Source organism: Phytophthora sojae, assembly GCF_000149755.1.
Source record: "Phytophthora sojae unplaced genomic scaffold PHYSOscaffold_10, whole genome shotgun sequence".
Taxonomy (NCBI): domain Eukaryota; phylum Oomycota; class Peronosporomycetes; order Peronosporales; family Peronosporaceae; genus Phytophthora; species Phytophthora sojae.
The window spans coordinates 27,267-44,892 of NW_009258124.1; the positions used below are offsets into that span (position 1 = coordinate 27,267).

A 17,626-nucleotide genomic window follows, 5' to 3' on the forward strand; every position below is an offset into this window, starting at 1 on the left:
TTACAATTAAGAAAGAGAGACCCGGTTTGATACCCGGTTTTGGAAAGTGGGACCAAGCACAGGTCTTCGACCTGTGAGCACCAGGCAATCCTTTTGGAAATGCAAGTGTATTTTGTACGGACTGTTCCGTTGACTAACATAAGTAAGGTTATCGCTCACTCTTACTCAAATCTCGTCATAGGACGGCGCGCCAGAGCTGATCGCCTTCGAGTGGTGGTGCGGGGAGAACATCTCGGACTCTTCGGCCTCGACATCGTCGCCCGAGAGGACCTCCTCGTAGTCCGTCTTGAGGTAGGCGAACGCAGACAGGAAAATAAGCGCGAGAGGGACACCCAGGTCCGTGACGGCCCACATGACGCGTGCACCATAGTTCTGGTAGAAGTATCCGCCGACCATCGTGCCCACCGCGCGAGCCAAACCGTTCTGCGTCGCGTTCAGAAGCCCCATGACTGTTCCTTCGCAGCCCTTGGGGGCAGCAGCGTAAATGTACTGCGTGCAGGCAGCCCACGCCAAGCCAAACGTGCATCCGTGCAGGAATTCGAACGGAATGGCGCTCCAGGCATTGGTCATGACAGCATAGTACGTGATACGAAGCGCGTAGGCAGCAATGGAGACCAGCAGCACCTTGACCGTGCCCAACTTCTTGATGATAGCGTGCGAGAAGAAGAAGGCCGGGAGCTCCGAAATGGTCTCGCACATGATGGCGATACCCACGATCTGAGCGTTGCCGCCAGACAAATTGAACAGGTTCAGCGCCAGGAAGCTCGACAGCACGCCGTACATGAGGCCCATGAAGCACACAACGAGCAGCAGCATGACCACGTCCTTCTTCTGGTAGATGCGGCGCATGTTGTCCGCAAACGACGGCTGGCGGGTGCTCCTTCCGCCTTCCTCCATCGAAGAGTGGTTATCGCCGTGGTGTCCGTGCTTGACCGGCGGAATCGTGCGCAGCACCAGCAGCGAAGCAAACATGAAGATGAGGCTAATGTTGAAGGCCCACGAGATGCCCGCAGCAGCAACCGCCAAGCCAGTGATGTAGGCGCCCATGCCCCACCCGACAGCGCCAAACAGTCGCTGCTTGCCGTATTCTCCTCCGACCTTCTCAATCATATCCAGGACAGCGTGATCCATGAGCGACCCGGCGGGCATCGACTGGAAGCTGGCCAGCACCAGAACCGCGAGCGTCCAATGGTACGACCAGTAGAAGTACTGGATGGAGAACATGAGCAGCCCGCCCGTGATGATGCAGAAGTTGTGCACGAGGCGCTGGTTGCGGATGTAGTCGGCCACAGCTCCCCAAATGGGCGGCGACACCATGGCGCAGACGCAGGGCAGCGTCTGCAGCAGGCCGATCTGCACCTTGGAGAAGCCAGCCGTCTGCTGGTAGTACACGGCCAGGAAGATGGCGACCGACGACTGCTGCACGTTGGAGATGGCGTACATGAGCTTGGGCTGCCACAGGCAGTTCTCATACCACTTGGGAGGCTCCGACGACGCCTCTTTCTTGCCTGCACACATGCTGGTCACTTGCGCCTTGTTCGTGAGTAGAATGCCGAGCGGTGTCTTGAGCGTGGCGACTTGGGGAATGAACAAGGCGAGACGACCACGCCGAACGCTCACTGAACTCGGGCTGCATTCCGGCTGGATGGGAATAGCTCGGACTTCATCCACATACCCTCGGGCGCCGCCAACGTCACAATCGCAAGTTCAGGTGTCCGACAAAATGCATCCACGCAGCATTGGCGGCGGTTGAACTTCCTGCACTTCACCCCTTCTTCAGTAGTTAAACAAAATCTTGACTTCAGTATGGTCAAGGCTGGATGTCATAAAGGTCTCAACACTACAGCCTCGTCTATGCGGAGGGTGGACTTGAAATCGTGCACGAACTCTGTGCGGCACGACCGACAACGTTGGCGGTGGACTTGACCGTCAAGTGTGAACTGTAAACTGCCCCCGCAGAATTCAGGGCAGTGGGCGGCCCACCGGCTTACAAGCAGCATGGCGTGCCACTAAGACGAGCACGAATCAGCGGTTGCTGAGCATTCTCGTGCCTCACTCGGTTTGCCACGGTCAGCTCAGCGCAGGATAGAGCACAAGGAAAGAATGCAACTGTGAGAGCTGCCTGCCGTAGAAGACAGGTATTGTAGTCCAGCTCATTTGTCGCTGGGCTTGAAGCACTAGAAGAGTGTCCAGCATTTATCAAGACTGGATACTTCGGCTTGAACACCATCTACATGTAGCAGCTTGTTGAAAGAGCTAAGGTACGTACTTCCCGATAATTACACTTTTCCAGGATGCGGTTTGCAGTCGATACCGTTCGCAACTCGTTCCCCTTCACACTCCCTCCGCTACTGGAAGGAATTTTTGGTGGTACAAAATGCATCCTCACGAGGCCAATTGCCACAAACTTAACATTGAGCGACGCTCACTACAATCCATGTATTAGTCAGTCACTTCTACTTCTACGAAGTAAGGTAAATCAGCAGTTTAATGTCCATCCGGTAAGGCATGCAGAAAAATGGCCGTAATTTCAAAACTAATTGTCGGATTGAGAAGCTACTTGCACCACTGTAAAGAGGAGACACAGAGCGATTTTTGAGAATTTTTGCGTTCGTAGTGCTGCTGTTTTGAGTTGTCTGGGACGGATGAGTTCGCGGTACATCGGATTCAGCCTCTAATCAGTTTAATGGCCAACTTAGACTTGAATTAACTATGTGTGGGATCTCGTCTAACCCTTCTAGCCCCAGACCTTATTCTGTATCCTACAGAATAAGCATTATACTTGATTAAAGTATACTTCAAAACCTGTCAAAGATTTGCTGTTGGAAGCCCTTTCGCATCTTGCGGTCAAGCGCTGGGTACATTGTGCACAGAACAGCTACGAAAGTGAACAAAACATGCTCAATGTACCCACCATATGCCGAAATGGCGAACTTCTATTGGTTGTGGCGAGCGTAGAGCACGCTCAAAACCTGCTACATGGAAATACCTTGCAAGGCTGCTAAGGCAGCATACTTCGGCTCCAGCCACCCATCTTCGGCACGTCGCGATAAACGCGGAGGAAGAAATCGCCCTGTTCCTAACTGACGTAGTGAGGAGGAACTGGGCGAATTCTTCCTTGTGCTTGACATTAGCGCATCATTAGATTTCTTTAACCCACCTAACAAGCTTGTTACGATTGTCTCTCTAACAACACCAGGGAGCTTGCATGCTCAATAGCCCGTAATGACACGCACTACACACGGTTCCTCTTGTACGAAACAGGACAATATATGATATTCATGCCAACGTCTACTTCTTCCTTTACATGCGCACGCTCTTCAATGTTCGCGCCAGCCGTGGGTCATCTTCGCCATTTTGGCAGCCTCCGCTTTGCTCTGTAGCCTCCGGCACTGCCGCTCCATTCCTGCCGCTTTCATCGGTAACCTCCGTCGTAGCCTCTGTCCCTTCTTCTGTAATCTCCGGTGTAACCTCATCACGCGGAGAGCTTCTTCTGTTGCATCCGTCGTAGCATCTACCGCTTCTTCTGTAGTCTCCGGTGTAGCCACACCATGAGGAGCGCTTCTTCTGTAGCCTCTTGAGTAGCCACTGCATCAGCTACAATATAGCGGTAGACCCGGCTGTAGCCGGCTTCGTAGGAATCGATGAGGTTGTGCGCTGACTCCGCAATCGATCTGCCAATCGGGCCACACGCGAGAGCTCATAGCGTCGTCTGGGTCGGATCACCAGGTCTGGTAATCAACATCGCAACGTAGAATCAATATACCACTAGAAAAGTGTTACAAAGCAAAGTACACGCTCTCGCTTACCTGTAGATCACAATGGCGCTCATCATGATCGTCTTGGCCATGGTCCTTGGCCACTTGGGCGCGCTCGACGGGCCCCAACAAAGCTTGCATTGCGACGTCTTGAACAGCGTAGTTTCGGAATGAAGGAAAGTACGAGTGGCTGACACGCGGCGGTTTTAGGCTTCCACCCGAATTTTCAAACCTGTTGGTGGTTTATACTCGTCCGTCTATTACCGCGGAATAAACCCCGTTTATCTTCCCATCGCTAATCTAACAGGAAGATGTGCACAATACCGGCTATACAAACATCCATATGCGAAGTTCGAAAGAGAGGACAAGTTTGCTGGATATTATGTCCTGTGACAATGTTTATTCTGTAGGATACAAAATATGGGGTTAGAGGGACTAATCACGCTCGGTACCACTGAGGTTAGGGCTATGAAAACCTCCCTTCCCTCATAACTTCGAAAGCTGACCACTTTGTATGGTGTATTACTTGCTACAGAACTCTTCCACCTCCGCCACAAAGTGTCAGCGCCATGCTCGGCGAAGCTCGCGGAGCTCGCGGAGCATGGCTCCCAAAGGCTACTCCTAAAGGCTCACGAGCTCATGACGCCTCCACCCTTATATATCAATGCAGGCGTCTACTAATGTAAGGGTTCCTGGGTAGATGTATTGTTGCTTGTCTATACCAATAGGACACGCATTTTTAAGAGGTAGCTTTACCTGTCTGTGGCTAGTGACAAGCACAGCACCGCAATGCGATGGCTAGAGGACGCGACCGCCACGCCTTCTAGCCTGCCTACCTCGTTCCTACCAATATTCAGCGCTGGTCTCGTTGGATGCATTTCGCAGCAGAGTTAGTGGTAGGGCCCTGCAGGAAGTGTTGGAATATGCAATCAGACAGTGTCAAGTCCCAGCCCGAAGAGACGACGACCGGGGTGCCTGTATGGTGTAACGGTCTAACGAGCTATGTTATACAGGTATGTTGTGAGTTCAATCCCCGCGGCGCCCTACCTTTTCCAACAGGAAGCTTCTCTACGGCGAGCGGTACCATAACGAATGTCAAACACTACCCACCACATGCCTACGCCAGGATATATACGTACGACGAATAATGCTGCGGGGAAGCAGGAAAGAGAAAGAAGAGCTCTTCCGAGCACTGTTGACACGCGGTGTGTGGCTTGGTTGGTCCTCCCGTGCACAGCTTAAATATCAAGTCACTGAGGTTTTCATTTGAAATCAGCTGTTTTTATTTTGGCAAATCATATCTAGAAAAAGATGGCTACATCGTCAGGATTGGTAGAAACAGTGATGGCCATCAAACTGCTCGTGGCCATGGAACTGATGATTTGCCTTAGCAACTATTCAAGTGGCTGCCAGCCGATATTCATCGATAAACTGCCCAGCAAGTCACTGACACTCATTTCTATCTTCCCTTGGAGTAACAATAAGAGCTTTACATGTATCACTTTCCAAGTACTTCATCACTTCATACGTACAGATCTGGAAGTGAAGTAGTACAGCCATCTTGACTGAAGAACAAGTAAACATATTTTCAACGAACCAGACACGAGTTTGAGAAAAGGTTAGATGTGGTACATCGCTGCGTTTGCATTGGAATTGATTCCAAACCTGTCACTTTAAAAAAAAGCGAAAGGACTGTCGATTAGAATCGGTACTTAGCCCGTTGTAAAAAAATATCGCACTGTAGCCTTACATTAAACTTCAACTGGGACGCAACATCGAGACCGAGCACGATTGTCATCTCCGAAGCCTGAAAGCATTTCATGCTGGAACTCTGGGGGCCCATAGAATAAATTTCCAGCAGTTCCAACATGAGAACTGACAAAAAAAGAGAAATTACTGTTACATCCTGCAGCAGTCCGCAACGCTCTCGGTTTTGGCAGGAGTGTCCAACTAGTGTACCACGCAGAAGCCCGTTCTGCATCGTACTCATGAAGCTCCGCAGTTTACCAGCTATTTCGGCAAGCAGTCCAGTAACCACGTCAGCTGACATGCAATCCACATTTTTCACGCCCCATTGGTTACAGCTCTGCACGGCAGACGCTTGCAGTGGGTTGGTTGGTGATGGCGAAATGACCGTCCAGTGAAGCGTTTCCAGCTCGATCCCTCCCGCTAGAAAAAGCCAAACTGTTTCCCCACGAGAACGACTCTGTTCTCCTCGTCGTACTTGCGGTAGGCACTCACAGCGTCAACAAACCGCAAGTTGCAGTTGTCGTCGCGTAGTGGCAGAGTGAAACTCATTTTGAGAGAAGCGCTGCTGCTCGCTCGCACCTGCACACAATCACAGCGTAGTGAGAACACGCTATACTTGCGAAAGAACTCGTTCAACCGGGACTTACGAATCGATACAGCTTTTCTGGCTCCGTGTCCTTCCTGCGTACGAGGTGCTCCCACAGACTATTTCAAGCTTCCGCAATCGTTCTTCGCATAGGTGTGACGGAGATCACTTCGATGTAGTTGTAATCCTTGCACGCAAATGGCCCGTGACGTTTCTTGCGAGATTGCAACGTAACTGAGAGATTCTCAACGTGGGCCGGAAAGACAGACCCCGCTTGAAGATACAGCTCGTGCATTGACTTTGCCATCCTTGTAATGATCTGCACGTGCAAGAGCAGAACACAACCACATCATCAGTTGAGTCCGCACGCAGAGAGCCCAAGTCGTCGTCTGCATATTCACCGGTTGCGCAAGCTCCTGCTCCGGCACGCCTCAGCCAACCACTTCATGTTTAGGACCGAGCGCCATGAGGGCGCCCTCGGGTAGATGGATAGCAGCAAACAGACAAAGACATCAATTCAGTTTCCATTTTACTCGCAACACAACAAGCACAACCAGAACCTTACAATCCTCCCCAGTATGATGTTGGCCGTGAAAGTCGTATCCAAGACTTGATTCGATTGAGCTTGATCCTGGAATACAAAGTCCTTTACCTGAGAGTGCATCCGTATTCATAAGTACCAGAGAAACAACAACAAAAAATACTAGCAGAACCTCTTCCGTACCTCACATTTTGTCAGCAGTTCTCGAATGTTTGAACAGGTACCAAACAGGCTTGACAAACTTTCCTTCAGCTCGCGGTTTGTGTGTTCGGAGTATTGTAGTTTCTTGGTCGCAAGTTCTGCAACTTGACGCCACGGTTCGCACTTGTTCTTGGTAAAAGCTGTTGCTCCACCAACATGCTGTAGGTGCAGTTGAGCCAGCTTGTCTTCAAGTTCCCGAACTTCCAACCGCAATGACTCGACCTCCGCTTTCCTTCGCCGCTGCAGATCAGTTGAGTATGGCACAGAACCAACCTTACAGATGCGCTTCCTACGTCGCCTCCCCATAGGAACTTTGTGTCGAACCGATAAGGTCGTGGCGGATCCTCCAACTTCAGCATCATTTCTAATTCCATCCGCAGAAACACTGTTGATCTCGGATCCCGGTTCCGTGTCAGTACCGCTGTGAAGATGACTGCTGCCCAAAGCGTCCAGGATTTCCATCAGCTCCGATGGTGTCGACGAGACGTCATAGTCCATGATCCGGCCACCTCGGACAATAGTGCTATGCGATTCAATTGAAGAATGAGAGCCTACGGCGCACAGGCCTCCATTCCTGGACGTTTACGCTGAAGCCTTGGTCGCGAACAAAGGATTGGCTATCCGGTATCACTGTACGAAGCAAATCATCGCCTGAACGTGTCTGACGAACGATACCTGCCTCTTTAGGTGAGCCCACGCCAACTGGGTTTTATTTCTTGTTCTTCACGAACGAAATGATACAGTCGTCCGCTTCAGTCGCACAATCTTCTCAGCCGCATAATCAGTCAAAAGTCACCATGAAACAGCAGATGAGTGTACACCGCTACGAACACGTGAAAATACGATCGCCTCCGCCATTTGACCCCAAGGAGGTCTATGTTGCAAGTAGGAAAACCTTGCAAGCATTACTCAGCGGTGATATGTTACCAATGAGGTGATATGTGTCATTGCGAGTGCTCATTCTGTCCAGCAGTAGGACAGGCAACAAGTGTAGCTAGGTTAGAGATCTAGCCCCACATCTCCAAGGGGAATTCCCCTATCCATGTTCGTACGGAGCCTCTGCTCCAAGTGTGTTCTCATTCTCAAATTTACCTTCCTCAAAGGACTCGAGTCTCCGGCGCTGTCGTCTCTTCTCAGTGGTCTTCCTTTTCTGACCTCCTTTAGTCTACAATCCTGACTTTGGCAGTACATGTATGCTCACAGCCCCACAAAGCCAATCAGATCTGCGCGCCCAGTCCGAAACAAAATATCACGCTGCATGACCAAGTATCGCTCTTTAATCTTCTTCCCCATTGATGAGTGGAGGCGGTCGCGCACTCGATCGATGTGTTCACCATCTACCGCCGCACAGTCGACAGCTTTTTCAGCAGCGATTAAATAGTGTGATCGAAACACAGTCTCGCTGGTCGGGTTGGAGTGCGACCGATGGACTGCAAACCAGGTGCACTCCCGGAAACAGAGGGCCCCGCACCTGTCAAACGAGATCGCTGCCCACAAAATGAGCCGGTAGTTTTCGTCCTCGCTTTGACGAGTAGCGCCAAATCCGTCCAGTAGCACAGTTTGGAGCGGAGCGCCTAACTCTACTGTGAATTGCTGCTCGTACGTACTTCCACCGCGGCGTCGAGGCTCCTGCAAAATCAAATTGAGCATACATGAACTTCCTTCCAAGCAGATCACACATGAAAAATGATCACGGACCTGAATGTAGCGAGGCTCACCAATATCAACTGGAGCTCGCATTTGATACTGTGCCCCCAGCAACTTAACGGCTTCGTCCAATGCACAATTCATCGGAGTAGTCGTCGTCAGCTCCGTGGTAGGTCCAGCAGCAGGGTCCAGCCGCACATTAAAGTCGAAAGAAAGAAAATCATCGTCAACACATGGGTTGATCACAGATCGAGCATGTGCAAGAATCCGCTGCAACGTCGCTTCAATTTCATGCCGGACTGCAGTAGGGTTAACGTGGAGTGTGTTGGGTTGCAGCACGGCGAGCACTGTGGAGCTGGTAGTTAGATCTCCGCTTGAGGGCAGCTCGAACGACGGCGCATATCGTAATGTGGCCGTTTGTGCATCAACGCTCCTAAAGACTTGGCCACTCACTGCTCCTTAGCCACCGCCTTCCTGAGCGTAACGTTGAGCATCTCTGCCTGTATCCTCTCTTGTTTCAGGGCATCTGCCTTCTCCTGCCAGGTGCAGCAGCCAGCAGCTCTTCCTCCGCTTAGCTACAGGACTGGCGGCAGGGCTCACGTAGGCATTGCTGTCTTGCCGCAGCTGAGCCAACTGCGCCTCCTGCTGCAGCGCCGTGTCCTTCAGTTGCTGACGCTCGTTCTTCTTGCGCTGGCGCCACTGCGCGTCCTGTAGTCGCTGCCGCTCGCCGCGCACACGTTTAGGCCGCGCCGGCCCGCAGCTTGCGCCGTCCATGGCTACAGACAGTAGTGATTGGAAAAAATTTATTGGCAAGCATTGCAACTGTACCGTACCATTGCAATATAGACGCCAATGTTACCACCGTGTCTTGCAATATTGCCTAAGCTTCCAATCGAGTATTGCAATGCCCATCGCTATCCAATACTGGTATTGTATTTTTCACACCAGCTGGTTACCGGCTAACAGTTGCAACTAATGCTTATTACCTCCAGCGCTGCCAACAACCACTAGTTATTAACTAGTGGTGGATCGAAGTAGGGGAAACGAAGGCTTTGAGCTTAACTACTAGTCCCTATAAGACTTGCGCTTGCTACACGGTACATCATCTTCGGTATAAATGCTCTTTATTTCTGCCAGGTAAGTAATGACGGATCGTCAAAACAGGTTGGGCGCGACCTTGGCCAATGTGATCATGCCCCATGAAACAAATACTTCGAATTGGGTCATTCCGGAACAGCCGACTTGTTGCGGATGCTGTAAGGCGTTCCCGCAGTACTGATATCTATTGGCTACTACAAACAGGCATTTTTTACTGCGTTCCAACCGAGTATTGCAATATTTCTTGGGTGTGCAGTTGAGTATTGGTATTGCATTTACCATGCCAATAGGTATGTAGTTGAGTATTGGTATTGCACTTACCATGCCAAAGGTCGCGCATAAAAGTTTAATCCCGGAGAATTGTTTGATGAAACCACTTTTTGGTCTCATCAAACAATTCTAATGCGACTCTTTAACTAACAACGTGATTAAACAAGTGACTGAGCTCCACTATGCTAGAAGGTCGCGTTCCAGCAACCGTTTTGGGGCGCATTAAACGTTTCGGTAATTTAAAATAAATTACGGATTAAACTGATCAAACGGTTTTATATGGGTTTTGGAAGGGCGCCTTCCAAAACAACAAAATAGTGTCCTGCAGTTTAAATTTTAATCCGCAATAAAACCCGAAATATTTTTTCCAATCACTGGTCGAAACGTACACATCATAGTGTGGTGCACATTTCCATATGGCTTTCAGATACGACCAAACGGAAGATAGGACGAATGAACAAAAACACTTTTGATATGATGATGTGCACGATAGGAAGGCAGCGGGCAATGGTCTTGTAGACGCAGGCTTCCTGCCTGCCACCACGTCTGCATGCCCGCGAGCTTTCATTCTAAAATTCTACAGCGCACCATGCGATTCCGGTTCGGAGAGGGAGAGGAGCAGGTTTTCGTCGCGGACATTCTGCCGCTGCTCGACATCGAGGACGAGGACGACGATGTTTGCATGCGCTGCTCAATGAAGGCGGAGTCTCTTGATGGCGGCGACTCCAGCACCAGCTCCAGTGGTCTCAGCGACGGAGGCGTGAAATCAACCCACGTGACCCATTGGTCCCGCCCACGCCTGCAGACTAAGAGAAAGATTGAGCGCTTGCGTCGCGAGATCCAGACGCTCGGCTTGGAGCTCTCCGGTCTGCAGCGCGCCGGACGAGGAGTCGGAGACGTCACGATAAACGCACAGAACTGCGCAGCGACCTCAAGGTGGAAAGCTATCACAGCGAAGCAACTGCAGCGGCGGCAACGCGCAGAGCACGACAACAGGGTGCTCAAGAGGATGATCGCGGCGCAGAACATGCTCGCCAAGTCCATTCTCAACGGACGCGTACGGCTCCGAGCGGCTGCGCGGTGAGCTCCTCACTGCCACATCGATTTCCGCGCATCTCTATATAATCGACACCGCACCCACGAAGGCTTGTTGCCTAGCTTTACCTGGTTGCCAGTATATCTTTACATGCACCGCACAGACTGAAGCAACAAAGCTTAACGTATTTGGATTAATATAACGCCACGTCCATGGTTGTGGACTCGCAAACAACTAAATAGTCAGGCTCAATTCCTGGTCGGGTAGACTTGTCCACTCGCTGAGCACACCAGACAGCGACGTGGTCAGGGTGCACTGCGCACTCAGCAGACTCTTGAGCGCCTTGTTTTCGCTCTCCGCCTTCTCCCGCTCTTCACGCTGCTTCGTAGCGATGATTTTCCACAGTGAGTCAGCCTGAGGCTCCTCGATGTCTTGCTCGGCATTCTTGAGCGCCTCCAGTTCGGCTTCTAGCGTCTCGATCTCGCGCCTCAAGATCTCGATCTTGCCCTTGTTGCGCAGCCGCGGACGAGCTGCAGTGGGTCTCCTGCCTCTCTTCGGCTTGGGCCCCTTCGGGACTTCGTCGATATTAGGACAGGGTCGCAGCCTCTTCAGACTCCGCGTCTTTGGGTCGAGAACGGAAAGATCTTCGTGCTGTAGGGACTCGAGTGACAGGTCGCCCTCAAGGACGCCGTCGAGCATGGCGAGGATCTCGGGGACGGAGACCTGCTCGTCGCCTACAACCGGCTCGAAGAAGCAACTCGAGAGGCTGCTGGGCTCAAAGAGGAGACTCATGGCTCTTTGCGTGTTCGGGCGCAGATGCAGAAATGACCTCCCGCAAAGGTGTAGCACACGCCTCGGGAGTCAACACGCGGAAGGCTGCAGGTCGATTACGAGCTGAGCCAGAGTGTGTGTAAGATGACTTTGCCGTTCATGAGATACCATGGCCGTTGAGACGAAGTACGTTGCGGTGCCGCCTCCATCCATCCAAAACTCAGCAATCCTTTTACAACTTCGTTTCAAACTTCGTTCGCAGCAGTCAGCTCACGGGAAATATCTTCTAGCTACTGCAACCGATTCTAGGGGCTATAGGCCCCGATGGGTCCTGGAGCTGCTCGTGGGTTGCTCGCAGCGTGCTGCTCAGAACCTCCACGACGCTCCGACAGAGACGGCTCGAGTTCGGCGTCGGCAAGAACTTGGCCGCGTCAGTATCTTCTGGCTCGCCGCGCACCTCGTAGCTTGTCTGGAATACCGATCGGTGCTCCGGATCGTCAGGCGCCCGTGACAGCATGGCCCAACCGTTCTCCCGAAAATGTAGCTTGCAGGTATTACCGCCAGCAGACCCGCTATCTGACGGCACGGTAGCAGACGTCCACATGTATACGATCCGATCTCGCTCCTTCACTTTCCGCGCACAAGTCACTCCGTGGAGCGTGCGCTCGCCTGCTTCGTCGTGAGCTCTCACAACGTAGCTCTTCACTACGTAGTTAACGCTTGGCTGCAGACGCTGAAGACGCTCTTTGTAACAGCCATCGTAGTGCTTGAGCTGCATCCCCGTTCAGAAGATCCGACTAGCCGAGTCGAGATCGCACGCAATGGGCGTTGAAGACGACATCTGCAGCGATATTCCCCCAGACTGTGCGTTGCGCTTGGTCCTCGATTCGTAGTTCTCCTAGACTGCAGCTCTGGCAGCACCAGTGTGTAAATAAATACATTTTGTCCAAGTCTTCGCGAAGCTCGTCTAGCTGACGAGCTGCCGCGTTGCTACCCAGCGGCAATCCCATCGGCGAGCTGGATGGACAGCAGCCAACTGGACCACAGCTGGTGCTGAGGCTCTGCAGGTTCCCGAACGCGCCGTGCAGCAGAAGTTCTCCATCGTCTTCCTCAGCAAAGTCTTGAGCTATACATTCAACTGCTCCGCTTTCTGCCGTTGTAAGGCCTCATCTGCTGCTTTCTGCAGCCAGAACAACGGCTTATCCCCATTGTCATTAGTCCTCGCTGTATGGGCAGACTGGAGACGAGTGTCCCCACCGTCAGCGGTCAACATGAGCATCGTGTTGAGAGCCGATGACTTTTCGCACCTCAATCGCTCCAGCTGCATCTCCAGACTTGCAACCAGCTCGTGTAGCTGCAGCAGCTAGTTTTTCTTCCTTGCTCGTAAGCGAGCCGAGTACCATGCACTCTTGCGCTTGGTCCTTGCCCTCTCATGCTTGTCCATCGTAGCCTCGCTGACTGCAACGCCGGCGTCAGGGCCTCGATCCTGATGTGTATTCGCGTCCCTCTCGGGTGTGGCGCCATCCTCCGATGTGTCGAAGGCGTCGACAAGCGCCAGCGCCTCCGCGAGCGTCTCGGAGTCGCTGGGCAGTAAGAAGCTCATAGTATTGTGCTTTTCAGTTGTTTTGGCGAATCGGACGTGTAAAACAGCTACCTACTAAGATCGGGCTAGGTTATCGGAGCAGATTAGCAGGTCCCTCGTAGGGAATTAGGACCAAGAATTGCTAGTCCGATGGAAGCACTTGCGCAGGTCCTACCAACAGCCGAAAGCCCGAATGTTGCCCATTTTCACGGCATTCGGGGTTTGAGGTCTTACGAAGGACTCCTGCCAAGTCTTGTGGCAGGACTTTCATACGAGCTGACTCTAATACGGCGTATGTCAAACGCAGAATAAACTTAGGGAAACACGATGCAGTCGATACGTCAAACACTCCAGTCTTCGCCCTTCGCCTTCGCGGGTTCCGGCATTGCTTGCTCCCCTAAACAAAGCTTGCTTGGCTTGGACTCCAACCGGAGTCCATTGAACGGAGAGACTCCGGGAGACCGCTCATTGGACTCGTCCGAGATTTGCATCTCAGATTTAGAGACCGCCAGCCTCAGATTAACTGACCTCCAAAGTCCTACGTAGGACTCGGCAAAATGACCGAAAGGCACAATACATGAATGGCGAAAGTGGACCGACCACCTACTGCACGTCTCAGTACGGTCGGAAAGGATAGACTTGCATCGGATTTGCACAGAACAGTTCATAGTGACCCCTTTTGTACATTCATCAGCAGCGCTGAGCAAGGTGCTCGTCTCGATCAAACTCAGATATCTACATGTATTGCTGGTTAACAACCTCCTGCAGATTCAGCCATCAGCTTGTCTTGAACCCGTTCATGAAACTTGCGCAAGTCACTGCTTAGCAGGTTGACGAAGCCGCTCCCAATACGGTCATAGTCGACCTGCGTTAATGATGTGGGCCCATCGTCAAGCCCGAAATCACCCAACTCGCTTGATACTTCGTAGCAAGTTCGGAATACCGACTCGTGCTCTGGGTTACTTGGGGATCGGGACAGCATGGTCCAACCTTTTTCTCGGACGCGCAACTTCCACGGCTTGTTGGTTGAACCTGTGTTTCCTGATTCTTGCTGCGATGGTACCATAGCAGTCGTCCAGATGTACAAGATGCGATCTCTCTCCTCAAACTTCCGAGCGAAAGCTGCCCCGTGAAGTGTGCATGGGGTTAGCGCGTCGCCAAGCGTCAAGAAAAAGCTCTTTGCGATGGCATTGGCGTTCACGTGAAGTCGATGAACATAGTATTTGCAGCACTTGTCTCCCTTCAGATGCATTCCACGCCAGATCATGCGACTAGCAGTATCCAGGTCGCTTGCCAATGGTGTTAACGAAGACAGCTGCACATATCTCCTGCCAGTCACTGGGTCGCGCTTGATCTGCGAAGTAAACGCGGCAGACCCGGCTGAACCTGCCCCGCTTGCAGCGAGTACGTCATGTGCGATGGCGTACATTTGGTCCAAGTATTCACGAAGCTCGCCAAGTTGCGGGGTTGCGTCGTTGCTCCTCAGCGACGTTCCCATGAGGATCGTAGATGGCGCACCAACAGCCACGTTGATCTCACAGCCCAAAGACTGGAGATTCTGGAACGCGTCCTGCATGGTCTTTGACCTCTTTACCACTTTGCGCAGCAACGTCTTCAGCTGCGCATTCAGTTGTTCCGCTTGTTGCCTCTGATAGACTTGGGATGTGGCCTGCTGCAGCCAGTAATTCGCTCCTGTTCCGCAGTTTTCAAGCGCCAATAGCTCCCCGCTGCCCGACCACGAGGCCTTCGCCCTCTTCAGTCGCTCCAGTTGCATCTGCAGCTGTGTCACATGCTCCTTCAGCTGCTGCATCTTCTTCTTGGCTCGAAGTCGGGCCGAGTACACGGCGTTCTTGTGTCTGCTCTTGGCCCTCTCGTGCTTGTCCGGAGTCGCAACATCGGCGTCTTCGTCTTTGCTGCTGCTACGACGGCGCTTGTGGGACTCTGCGCCGCTATCGCTGCCAACTGAAGACTCATCTGTCAGGTTGTCACCACCAGAGAAGTCGAATTCGTCCACGAAGGCCAGCGCCTCCGCCAGCGTCTCCGGGTCGCCGGGGCTCTCGAGGAAGCTCATCGCACTGCAGTCTCGGTCATTGCATGAATATTCCGTAGAGTAGGTTGTGTGCACCACAACATGCTCTCGCATGATTAGTCGATAACCTAGCCCTTACTCAATGCACCCTGAATGTGGGTATTTAATATAGTACCGTATTTTAAAGATCAAAAGATATCTTTGTGCCATACAAAATCATACGTACGGATATCGGATTGGCTAAAATGGTTCGTCGCTAATAAAGTGAAATCGTAACCGTCCATTGCAAGTGAGCAAGTGCCAGGAAGGAGCTGACCGATGGAAGGATTCCCGTTGCCCGACGCCACCAGCAGCTCGCCCGCGTCTGTATCTAATGTGCCGACAGCTCAACCATCGGCTGCTGCTCCCAAGAAGAAGCGCGTGCGACGGCAGCAGCTGGAGCTCAAGTTGCTGCGCGAGCTCTCGGGGGAGCTGGAGTCCCGCCTGGAGCAACTCAAGCGACGTCGGATCTGCAGCCCACAGGCTCCTCGAAGCGGTGGCGACATTAACTCCAGTAGTGGCACAGTTAGTGGGAAGATAAAGTACGGTCCTACCTCCGTGTGGGAGGCCATCGCCGACAGCCAGTTCAAGGAGCGATCACGTGTGGAGAAGCAGAACGAGGAGCTGAGACTGCTGCTAAAGGCGCAGAGCAGCATGGCTCAGTCACAACAGAAAAAAGTCCGGAAGGTCTTGGGAGACGAGGTGGGTAGTGTATTACTACTTGACAAGCTACGGTTTTCAGGCAAACCTGACGTCATTCTTCTTGATGCAGGAGCTGATAGGGCTGACGGTGATGCAGCTGCGAGGCGAGGGGCCTCGCTACTGGGATTTAAGGTCGGGCGATGAGGAAGGCATTTTTGCAGACTTGCTGGTGCTAGTGGCGAGAACTCGCATGGCGATTCAGAGGCGACAAGTGGAGAACCCTAGGAGCGTGCTGTCGTTTGCTACGTGGGGTATCTCTGTCGGCGAGCCTCACGTGAGAGCGGACAGTGAGGCCGGACTTGTGTTGGAGACGCATGCATGCTCCTTGCTGCCTTTTAGTGTGACAACCACGGCGGCGGCACACTGGAGGATGTTCTCGCTGCCGCCTGTGAACCACGAAAATGTATCAAACGACGTAAGTAGTGGCTTGATTGGTTTTGTTTGTTCTAGATATGCACTGATTGCTATGAAACTTTTTGGTTTGATCAGATCGAGAATAGCGATGTCTTTGCGCGAATTTTTACGTGTTCGTCGAATCATTTTGGAAGGAGCATCCACGTCCGCGGCAAGCACATATGCCGCAGATACGTCGAGGAGGACGGCTGCATTACCATCGTGTTTGCTGTGCGTACGGGGCCCAAAGATGCAAACTCACCCTGTCAAGATGTCCAACTCCAGAAGACAGGGTGGATCAAAGTTCGCCAACTACGGGCGCAAGACTCGGATCGGCAATCATCTGCCTTGGTTGAAATGCACACAGAGGTGCAGCCGCGGTTTCAACACGGTAACGTGGGCCAGACCCAGCGAGCACGAGAGATCATTGAGTGGGCCTCGAAGTCGCAGCACTCAATAAATGACTGGTACCGACAGAAGCTTGGTGAAGTTCTTGTGGAGGAAGACTGGAAAGCATTTCGTGGTGGAGATGCTGACGAAGTTGCAGTTTAGGCGCATGTGTTGCACGTGATCACCTAACGTAAGTAGTGAGTAGTATTTTGCATCATGCAATTTGATTAGGGGGTTTTAAAGTAGGATTTTGCCTAACATATTCCTGAAGACATGAAAATTTCCAGCCTTCCTGATTGGCTGTTTCAAAAGTTACTTTGAACCCCCTTTTCCGAGCTCGACAAGTCAGCAAGCAAACATAAGCCCCGAAGCGGCTGTGCAGTTCCGCCAAGTGTACGAAGGTCAAGTCGAGCACCTGCAACCAAACCAAGTGCAAGTCCACAACAGTACAAGACGAGCGACGTTGTCTAGGGTAAGTACAAATGCACTGGCGTCGTGATTCAGGCCAACAGGAGACACGAGAGCGTCGAAGGCAAGTACGCGTGGCAAGACTTAAAGCGGAAGAAGGTCAAGGTCAGCAACAGCAGCTTCTACATCAAGTCTAGCACGAGCCGTGAGGCTTGGACCAAGTTCAGCGGCCGGACGGATATTGGCTGTACCAGCGCGGCGTGCCATGTTTCACGCAGCCAACGCGCATTGGTGTGTGCTTGACGCCATGGGCGCCAGCGCTGGAGCCGCAGTTGGCGCCTTCGCGGGGCGCGCGCTACTGGCGGAATAAGCCTTTGAGATGGCTAGATTAGCCGTCGGATTCCAAGTCAATAGGCTCTTAGGTCG

The 17,626-nt window shown here is 52.3% G+C and overlaps 9 protein-coding genes across 9 annotated transcripts; 2 read left to right on the forward strand and 7 right to left on the reverse strand.

The window, feature by feature from the left end:
• Positions 1-165: 165 nt before the first annotated feature.
• PHYSODRAFT_524981 (hypothetical protein) lies at positions 166-1,518 on the reverse strand (the record flags this gene model as incomplete). The annotated part of the gene is made up of 1 exon (XM_009536916.1): positions 166-1,518. The coding sequence occupies one exon, from the start codon at positions 1,516-1,518 to the stop codon at positions 166-168; it is 1,353 nt and encodes a 450-aa protein (XP_009535211.1).
• Positions 1,519-6,796: 5,278 nt separating this feature from the next.
• On the reverse strand, positions 6,797-7,333 carry PHYSODRAFT_305534 (hypothetical protein; the record flags this gene model as incomplete). The annotated part of the gene is made up of 1 exon (XM_009536917.1): positions 6,797-7,333. One exon carries the CDS (start codon positions 7,331-7,333, stop codon positions 6,797-6,799), a length of 537 nt encoding a protein of 178 aa, XP_009535212.1.
• Positions 7,334-8,032: 699 nt separating this feature from the next.
• On the reverse strand, positions 8,033-8,812 carry PHYSODRAFT_524526 (hypothetical protein; the record flags this gene model as incomplete). Its single annotated transcript, XM_009536918.1, has 2 exons — positions 8,033-8,461; positions 8,534-8,812. Coding segments are annotated over 2 exons (708 nt in total), but the record flags the coding sequence as incomplete, so codon positions are not given.
• A 129-nt stretch (positions 8,813-8,941) lies between these two features.
• Positions 8,942-9,256, reverse strand: PHYSODRAFT_339037 (hypothetical protein; the record flags this gene model as incomplete). Its single annotated transcript, XM_009536919.1, has 1 exon — positions 8,942-9,256. One exon carries the CDS (start codon positions 9,254-9,256, stop codon positions 8,942-8,944), a length of 315 nt encoding a protein of 104 aa, XP_009535214.1.
• Positions 9,257-10,637: 1,381 nt separating this feature from the next.
• Positions 10,638-10,931, forward strand: PHYSODRAFT_380359 (hypothetical protein; the record flags this gene model as incomplete). Its single annotated transcript, XM_009536920.1, has 1 exon — positions 10,638-10,931. A coding segment is annotated over one exon (294 nt), but the record flags the coding sequence as incomplete, so codon positions are not given.
• Positions 10,932-11,120: 189 nt separating this feature from the next.
• Positions 11,121-11,678, reverse strand: PHYSODRAFT_256840 (hypothetical protein; the record flags this gene model as incomplete). The annotated part of the gene is made up of 1 exon (XM_009536921.1): positions 11,121-11,678. One exon carries the CDS (start codon positions 11,676-11,678, stop codon positions 11,121-11,123), a length of 558 nt encoding a protein of 185 aa, XP_009535216.1.
• Positions 11,679-11,943: 265 nt separating this feature from the next.
• On the reverse strand, positions 11,944-13,260 carry PHYSODRAFT_339040 (hypothetical protein; the record flags this gene model as incomplete). The annotated part of the gene is made up of 3 exons (XM_009536922.1): positions 11,944-12,429; positions 12,790-12,991; positions 13,058-13,260. 3 exons carry the CDS (start codon positions 13,258-13,260, stop codon positions 11,944-11,946), a joined length of 891 nt encoding a protein of 296 aa, XP_009535217.1.
• Positions 13,261-13,990: 730 nt separating this feature from the next.
• Positions 13,991-15,049, reverse strand: PHYSODRAFT_525251 (hypothetical protein; the record flags this gene model as incomplete). Its single annotated transcript, XM_009536923.1, has 3 exons — positions 13,991-14,593; positions 14,648-14,885; positions 14,976-15,049. 3 exons carry the CDS (start codon positions 15,047-15,049, stop codon positions 13,991-13,993), a joined length of 915 nt encoding a protein of 304 aa, XP_009535218.1.
• Positions 15,050-16,073: 1,024 nt separating this feature from the next.
• Positions 16,074-16,954, forward strand: PHYSODRAFT_524667 (hypothetical protein; the record flags this gene model as incomplete). The annotated part of the gene is made up of 3 exons (XM_009536924.1): positions 16,074-16,424; positions 16,499-16,597; positions 16,778-16,954. 3 exons carry the CDS (start codon positions 16,074-16,076, stop codon positions 16,952-16,954), a joined length of 627 nt encoding a protein of 208 aa, XP_009535219.1.
• Between the last annotated feature and the right edge of the window lie 672 nt (positions 16,955-17,626).